The 9270-nt window shown below is 46.7% G+C and overlaps 1 protein-coding gene across 1 annotated transcript; it reads left to right on the top strand.

Annotated features, from left to right (window-relative positions):
- The first annotated feature begins 326 nt into the window (after positions 1–326).
- LOC146190615 (neprilysin-1-like) lies at positions 327–2240 on the top strand. Its single transcript, XM_084600206.1, has one exon. It carries the CDS (start codon positions 327–329, stop codon positions 2238–2240), a length of 1914 nt encoding a protein of 637 aa, XP_084456332.1.
- The last annotated feature ends 7030 nt before the right edge of the window (positions 2241–9270 follow it).

Below are 9270 nucleotides of genomic sequence, written 5' to 3'. Positions count from 1 at the left end.
TACCGCCACTTCTAGGATTTTTGAAACAATTTTTATAGCTCTATTTTCCTCCTCAGACCTTCTTTTGCTCGGCCCTAGCAAAGGTTATCAAGCTAATGCTTGCATGAGCATCCGCTTTATGCGCATACGATGCGTCGGCAACTCTTCTCCGAAACAGACCACCCTAAAGGTATCGTAAAGTCACAGTGTACTCAAATGCCCGAGCATGCGCCCGGAGCCCTGCTTGATTAATTATGTTTGGGGATGAGTTAACCTCAGAATCATTGATGTGCTTCCTGCCTTTCTATTGACGCATGCGCGGCCAGTCAATGCGGTCTCCAAGCAAGATGTCCAGCTTCGCTAAGATATGGACAGCCTTCCTGGTACTTGTTGTCGTAGCCGGCATCCTGTTCTCGCTTATGCGTCTTGCACATCACCGGGAGCCCGCCGCCCTTAGGGAACTCACCTGCAGCACTCCATCATGCCAGCGCTACCAGACGCTCCTGAGGGACGCTGTAGACAACGATGCCGACCCATGCAAGGACTATTACTCTCACGTCTGCGGCCTGTGGACAAGGTCGCACGAGATATCCGTGCAGCACCTCGCCCTGGAGCAGTTTATTAGAGACGCCGTGGAGAACATGAAGAACTTTCCGGCGCTTACAAGTAAGCTCACCCAGAAAGGCACCAGGTTCTTTCAGGCCTGCCTCAGTGTCTTCAACACGAGCCACGTGGAAAGGGTGAAAAAACTTCTCGCCGAAGGTGGAATCTTGTGGCCCAACAGGAACCCTAAACCAGACTTCCTCAATGCTCTCTTTTACATGTCCCGGAGTCTCTTTAAGGACGTTCTCTTCAAATTCACGATCGAGAACGGGTCGGTGCTGGTCATAAGCCCGTGCCTCGAATGTTTGCATCAGCTGAGGGCTCTACGAGGACAAATAAAATCTCGTCACCTCCTTCAGCACTTACGCACCACGTACGAGGCGTTCGTCCCACTCGACGAAAGCCGACTAAAAGAAATCGTCAGCCAATTTGACCTCCTCGATGGGTTCATCGACATCTACGTGAACACCAGTTCGCTTGAAAGCCCAGTCCCAAAAGTGTTCCCGAATAACGGCACGGGCTCCTCCTTCTTTTTGCTTACTCCGTCCGTGCCTCGTGACAGGTGGGAGGCTACACTGGGGCGACATCTAAACCGGTCTTTCTCAGACCTGACGCGAATAGTCGTGACGGACGTAGAACGCTTCGCGGCAGTCTTCAACCTCCACGAGACCACAGGCGAAGCCTACATGAACGATGTGGTAGAAGGGCTTTGCGTCCAAAGCCTGGCGCAATACACTAGCTTCGACATAATGGTTAGCCTCCATCGAAGCACCGCCATTGCCACCGAAGAGCTGGAGGAGGAGTGCTTTCTGACAACTTTCACCTTCTTCGGCTACGACGTCAACCATTTCTTCCTCAGCTCAAAACGTCACGCGTTGGGAAATTTGGAGCGGCTCGCACAAAATGTGCGTCACGCTTATGCTGTTGATCTGCACCAGAGCAAGCCGTCGCTGAACCGCCCAGTTGTCATGCAAAATATCAGCGACGCTAATTTGCACAACTTGTTCGCACTCCTAAAAAGATCTAAAGACCGCCAGTACCCACCCACGTACTACATCTACCCTGAGATGACAAGCGAGCCACTGCTCAATTGGAAGATTTTGAACGAGTACTACTACCAGAATCGATCCGCAGCCGAATCCTCTTTGATAGACTACGGAGCCGAGAAATTCGGCAAGTTCAAGGGCTTTTCCCTCTTGATTCAACACCTGGACTTTCCCTACTATGCTGCCGACGCGCATAGAGCCATCGTGCTAGGAGGGATAGGATCACGTCTCGCAGCCGCTGTCTTCTACGACTACATCGAGTCCCAGGTCGACTTCCAGAAGATATACGAGCGCAACCATCGGTGTCTCGCCGGTAATAGGGGCGGCGAACCGGACCTAGACCTTCAAGGAGCTGTGGCAGCGGTTCCAGTGGTGGCGTCTATGGTGCGGACAGCAAGCATGGATAGCGACGATGCGTTGGTCAAGAACCTGCCCCCATTTACGACAAACAAGCTGGCTTTCTTGTTTGGCTGCTACCTCATGTGCGGCGAAGCAAATGGTGCGAGCATGTGCAACATCCCGTTGAAGCACAGCGCTGACTTTGCCGATGCGTACAACTGCCCGGCTGGTTCTGAGATGAACCCGAGTGATAAGTGTATCATGGCGCCGTAGCATTGCATCGTTTTGATCCATCACTGTATGCTTAAGTTCATTCGTTATTAAGTGTGCATGTCGCAATACAAATTGCCAACTATGTGTTCTGTTCACAGTGTTTGCATGGTAAGCTGGACTAGCTATATTCAGACGAGGAAGGCGATTTTGATTTTGTTGCGTTTTTTTTTTTACGTGCATTTATACCGGTCGCTATAGCAGCTTACCAGCTTACCGGTATCGCTCAAGAGGAAAGTATACAACCGTTGCATCTTGCCTGTACTCACATATGGGGCTGAAACGTGGAGATTAACCAAGAGAGTTCTACTTAAGTTGAGGACAACCCAGAGGGCTATGGAACGAAAAATGGTAGGGGTAACATTAAGAGATAGAAAGCGTGCAGAGTGGGTCAGAGAAATAACTCAAGTTACCGACATTCTAGTAAAAATTAAGAAGAAAAAATGGACATGGGCAGGACATGTAGTGAGAAGAGAGGATAACCGATGGTCGCTTAGGGTAACAAACTGGATTCCAAGGGAAGGAAAGCGTAGCAGGGGGCGGCAGAAAGTTAGGTGAGCGGATGAGATTAAGAAGTTCGCAGGGGTCAAGTGGATGCAGCTAGCACAGAACCGGGTGAAGTAGAGAAATATGGGAGAGGCCTTCGCCCTGCAGTGGGTATAATCAGGCTAATGATGATGATGATACCGGTCGCTTGTTTGAACTAGGATGTATAGTGGACACCTCAGAGGGTTTTGCAGTCAAGAAAAAGAGGGAATAAAATAAGTGAGCTGGGCTAGCTGTACGAAGTCCAATTACAAGGTCTTCTACCTTCGTGAGCTGTTACAGTGCAATGAAGATTACAGTGCCATCCGCAGCAACAAAAAATGCTAGAAGACTTTTGATGGTTTTTCGGGCCGAGGTGCAGTCGCCCGCATAAATGCGACGACCACACTCTGGTTCAAATCGACTGATGTGCCAGTAACGCAGCACACTCTAGTGACTCCTACGTGGGCCTTATGTATCGGACCTATTAAGGTGAAAGCCTTTAACGCCTCATACTGTCTACGTCCCTCCGTTCACACTATAGCTTTTAATCAAATGACGTCATGATGACGTCATCAGCAAAATAAAAATCTTGTCTCCACCGGGAACTGAACCTCCATCCCTCGAATCCTCCACCAAGCACTTTAACCACCTACGCCATTCTCTGGATCGTGAAGATCATATACTTCTGCTTGTCTACCGTGAGGGTAATAGCAGCGATGACAATAACACTGCAATTAGTTAATGATAACGAGAACAAACGTGACGCACCCTGTACATTCAGCAGCAACGCTCAGGCTTTCGTATTTCTGCAGTGTAGATTCAACAGTGCTCTCGAAATGTTCTTAGACGACCTGCACTTTATTCACCAGATGCATGCTCGAGTTCTCCGCAACTCAGTCTGGAGACTGTCCTACTCCAAGCTAGCCGTTCACACCAGACACGTTTGATATTACACAGCGGTGTCCCTCTCCGGCAAGGTAAGCAGTCCAGAACTGAACGTGCACTATGCCGTACTGAAGAAAATCCGCTGCTGTCAACGTTGTGGGCGAAACATTACAGGCATGGCCCTGACAGGTGGTAGCTGGTAGCGGGCAGCGGACGCGGTGGGGTGCTGTTTGGACAAAGTCTTGTGCGACGTCATGCCATGAAATGGGCTATTTGGCATAAGCTGCCAACTCTGGCTTCTCATTTCAGATGGGTGTGTGAGGAATATCGCACCATCCGGCACTCTTGCATTTGAAGTCATACATACTGCCCCTATAGGCTGCACAAACGTTCGTAAGGCTCGATCAAGTAGGTCTTTATATATGTCTGATGGTTTAGAGAACGAAATTGTGTAGATCACTGTAGTATGGTAATGAATATGTGTGAAATAATGTAGTCGAAAAAGATCGCGAATTAATCGAGTAGTAATGTTCACGACTTCACGTACGTGAACTGGTATCTCCAAGAGTTGTCACCGAAGGCAGCCATTAACGCGCGTGTGGGTACCTAATGCAAAGCAAATTTTTTTTTTATTTTACCTGTATTAAGAAAGTTACCTATCTTTTGTTCTCTCCAAGTATATTCCGTTCTCTCAAAGTAGTTTCTGTATAATGCGGAGGGCAACGCGGTGCCGCTCATTCCATCGGCATCTTTCAGCACCCTCCTCATTTCAGTGAATTAGACGCGCTGGAAAACGCCTGACACTCATTGAGGCCGAAATCAGTACTAAATGAATTGCACCAGTTGCACAGCCCATTTTTATACCATTTCGAACATTTCGCTGGAAAGTACAAAAATGTGCCGAGACATAGAGAGGACATATATGCTCTCTGCATGCCAAGTCTACATATACGAAAAAACGAAATCAGTGAACAGGATACCGCATGGGCGACAAGGTACAATAATAAGATTGTCGTAATGCTGACAGCCTGAGCAGTATCTTGGCTCGAGGTACCGGCTGGTCCTTTGGACCAGACAACATCAAGAGACGCAGCCGTTCTTATAGAGGGCTTTCGTCTTTCTCGTGCGCCGCAGAACAGAAAGATTGGGTGCTTTTAATTGCACTCTTAATAATTCCCATAACATTTATCTAGTTTGCTCTAAGTGACGCTGCTTAACTCTGGAGCTCTACAATGGGCGAATGGAACCATAAGTGTTGGTTTGGTCTTGTGGGGTTTAACGTCCCAAAGCGACTCAGGCTATGAGATAAGCCGTAGTGGAGGACTCCGGAAATTTCGACCACCTGAGGTTCTTTAACGTGCACTGACATCGCACAGCACACGGGCGCCTTGCTTTTCGCCTCCATCGAAAAGCGGCTGCCGAGGTTTCCCGCTTCCTTGGGAACAGTAGTCGAGCGCCGTAACCACTGCGCCACCCCGGCGGGTCCATAAGTGTGGAGTGCATCCCACTGTCGCTACAAGCCTGTGCCTCTCTGACTCCTTCTGTTGAAAGTTATTTCAACGAGTTCCGTGTTAGCGGCGGTCTTTTTCACCATCATTGTCGTCGGCTCCGCAAGACCGGAGTTTTCAGGGGAAAACAAACACTGGTCTCCCCAGAGAGCTACTGTCACAACCTTCTCGCGTTAGTAACAGCAACAGTAGCTCTCGTCTTATGGGATGTGTGTATGTATGTGTACGTGTGTGTCAAATTATTTTCTTCCATTCTTTCTGGTATCAATTCAAAGGAAAAACACTTGGTGCTATATCTCCGTCTATTTCGTGTCGACAGCGCTCATTTATATTGATTTCTCCAGGCTTTTCCTGGAAATCAATACGGCGTTTCCCCTTGGGTTTAGTGAGACAGTCGAGCTTCTCTGCTTTTAATAGTTAAGGACGGGTTCAAGTTTAAAATCGATTTTTATTAATATTAGTATTTTCCCCTTGTTCCTTTTCATCTTTGTAAATTTCCTGGCACATTTTGCTCTTTTTTTTTTTTTCGTTTTTACGCCATTCTGAGTGAACGAAATGTGAAAAGAATACGACAGTGTTATTTTTAGCGCGGCCAAAAATTTCAAAGTTGCCGCTTGCGATTCCACTTAACTCAAAGGCGGTGTTTGCGAGAAACAAGTGCATTGTCCAGGTCACGCGAACTCCAAGCGGGTGCTTGACAGCTTATATGTGAAAAAATAAACTGTGATCGGCTTGTGCCATTGATCATTAATAATATTGTTCATGATAAATTTGTGCAATAAATCGGGCTGATTTCTCCGTACCCAGACTAGCCCCAAGTAGAAGTACGGCTCAATCTAAACTAAAGCAGCTATGATGCAGCATCTTTGTTTCATAAGAGCGAAGTAGATTTCTAAACTATATCAGCGTTTGTTTCCGCTTGTTTCGCACCAGCACTGTGCGAAGCAACCTTGCTGTCGGTCTGTTGCCTGCATCCGTCTGTTGCCTTGCTTAGCACGCAAGATTGCACAAATGCACACACAACGCGAACACTGCTATTTACCACCGGGCATACAGCTCCATAAAGCGTGACACTGGCTGTCGGGAGAAGCGGTCCTCATTCCCGCAGGATAAAATGCAGTGGAAGTGGTGCGCGTCGCGCTCTGATTACGGATATTAGCGAGACGAGCAACCCGCGACTAATGTTGTGTTTCTGGGCGCGCATACACAATTCGCAGAACCGGATCCCTCTCTCTCTCTTTTCTTCGGGGCATGGCATATCATTCATTTTATTTCAGTTTGTTTTTCGGTTATCAGTACTATTATCGCTTCGAAAATGGCGTAGGTTCGTCCGGAAGACGGATAACGGAGAGGCAACGCCATTAGCGTACTGCCCACACAGGAAGAATTTGATCGGCATAAAATGTTCCTACTTAACTTTTGTGAAAGTTGATGCGCGTACTCAAGGAGCCGCATTACTGTGCTACTTCTTTTGAAATTGGATCTCCGGCCAGACTTAGCAATATATGTTTACGGTATCAGTCAACCTACGCCGAATATACCTCTCTGCTCTCGACAGCGGGGCTTGCAGTGCCAGAAACAAGCCTTCACACTAACTGACTTTCCCTTACCCCGTCGGTCACGTGCCGATGGGGCTCTCAAGACATAGGACCGACCACCTGTCCGAAGTGTTCTACATCGCCTGCAGAGGGGAATGTTCGCCACCTGCTGTGGACTTGTGCAGGGAAAAGAGCGTCAAAGACACGGATCCTCCAGGAAGTGGGACTGTCGGCGAGGGAGGAGGATTTCTCCAAGTAGCAAACGAACAACACTAAGAGCAAGAGCCTTCTCCGGTTTCTGGAAGAAAACGCCTTGCATGCTTTTTAAAGATTGCCTTATGGCAAGTTTGCGAAATAAAACGAAAAACATACAGGACCTTCAGCAAACGTTCAGGAAGCTCTCGGAGAAGTTTTTCAGAAAAAAAACAACTTGTCCATCTTTCTTGTCTTGAGTGCAACGCAATGGCTCAGAATATTATGCAACACTCGCCATCGAATATCGCCTCAGAAGAATGTCGGTGGAGCAAGCATGTGGTACCTTAAGGAAAAAGTGAATGAAAGAAAACGAAGCTCTCAAAAGCTATTTCCAGGAAGCTTTCTATTATAACAAATAAATTCATTAGTTTCAAAGTTCTCCTTTATACAAGACTGATTAAATTTCAAAGCTTTCGGGACTAAATGCCCCACTCCTTTTCCTACTCTTTATTTCTAGTGTTCCCTTTTGCGTGGGCTTTTTTTTTTTTTCTTTTTTCCAATTATTCATAAACACATAACACGGCAAAGTGCCGAACAAATGTAAGCCGGTCTTCTCAAACCTTTTCGCAAAACTTTTAATGTTAGGACTGCGTATATACAGGCTTAGAATTTGTATTTTCAACAATGTTTAGAAAGCACTTGCTATGTCCATCAGTGCCACGACATCAGTATTCACAAATTTCGTCTCGATTAAGGTTGCACCTTCTTCGCTTGCTTATTTGTACATGCATCTTGAAGGAACATGCAAAACAGGAGGCCATTTAGAAACATGTACACGGCGTCAAAAAGCATACGCTGAAGCTCGAGCCATGGGCGTTTCTTTATTATGGTTTGATGTAACGAAACAGTTCCTTTATTTGTTGCTATGCTGGTCGTGTAAGACGCCCTACTTTGCATTTCCTTTTTGCAGAGGAAGATCGATAAACCACACATACGTGCCAGAAAATGACTTGCCTTGAGATACAAAGTGCCTTTCTTTTTATTTTCGCACTCCTTCGACACCAAGGGTATTAGGAATTTTTATATCTCGATAAATATGCTGGGCACACGTCAAACAAGAATCTCGCTCCTATCAATCATACAGAATCTTTCATAATGCACCAACGCGTGAAAGCTTGTTTCGACGTGGAAACGAATACGTGCAAGCCAGGAAGCATCATGTCAAAATAAACTAAACTCTTAAACGTGCAGAACTGGCGTATCGTAGGTAACGGGCGTCGGAACGAAAGAGTATGCTGCTGCTTACTATAGAGCTAGTGAAAGCGGAGCACCATGGAATGAAATCGGAATAAAAATGAATAAAGAAACCAGTCAGCCACTCAATCAATTGACCAATCAATCATTCAATCAATCTTTATTACTGCAACGTTCGAGCATTTGGGTCAATTCTAATCAAAAGAAAGACAATGGATGCTTCGGAATTGACTACTAGCTTTCCCATAAAACAAAGCACAGTTCATTTTTAAATTAAACGCGAGTTAAACTCATACTCGTGCGTCACCCACGTCAGCTGCAAACAGAAAGCGTTGCGTGTGGTTGTTTCCAGCTGCGTTTGCTAAGCGAAACAAGAGTAACTCCGACTGTCCTCCGACTCCACTGACTCGGCTGATTTCTTTGGCTATCCTCCGATGCTTCAACGTGAACTATTCAGTACTGCACCGTTTAAAACTGTCCATAATCATTCAAGCCGCCGATCGGCTAAGAATAAATGAACTACCGATAGCCAATTTCACGTGCTGTGTTTAAGACATTATTTTGTTTCAGTTTGCTCACCTATCTAATTTACGAGGACAAATATCAGAAAGGGCTCGAGCCACTGTGACTTTGTTGGGTAAATCGAAATTGTGATTCTGTTGCGTTTAAAGTTTTAACAAAGTACAAAGTTGCGAAAGAGATGCGTTGAGGGTAATTTCTCTGTTTTCAGATACGCATTAAATATCCGATGATGTCATGCCCGAGCTACGTGCCTCGAGTAGCCTCTTTAACTAAATAAGCGAAGTGAAAAGACAGAAGCTTTCTACAATGCGTCCCCATTTTTGTCCCGCTTTGGACAGAGCGCATTGCGTCCACCAGGGCGCATGTTGCATTGAGTGTGGCACATTAGGCGAAGCGGCAGCGCAGCGTAAGCACCAGACAATTAAAAAAAAAAGTGCGGGTACTTTGGTTGCGGCTGACGAGGGCGTTTAACTCGGGGCCTACTCACTGGGCGAAGAGTGGCTCCAGCTTTGGCGCTCTCGAGGCTCGTTTAGTTCCAACAGCCGTCCGCTTCGCTCGCTTATCTTCCTAAGCGGGCAGAGCGTCGTTAAGCAGTCGAGGTCG

Source organism: Amblyomma maculatum, chromosome 4 (assembly GCF_055883805.1).
Source record: "Amblyomma maculatum isolate TAMU_Amacu chromosome 4, ASM5588380v1, whole genome shotgun sequence".
Taxonomy (NCBI): domain Eukaryota; kingdom Metazoa; phylum Arthropoda; class Arachnida; order Ixodida; family Ixodidae; genus Amblyomma; species Amblyomma maculatum.
The sequence above is the reverse complement of the archived record's forward strand: the minus strand, read 5'-3'. Positions and strand labels throughout refer to the sequence as shown.

What these genes read in the sequence shown, in the direction of transcription:
- LOC146190615 (XM_084600206.1), top strand. Translation starts at nt 327, where the DNA reads ATGTCCAGCTTCGCTAAGATATGGACAGCCTTCCTGGTACTTGTTGTC.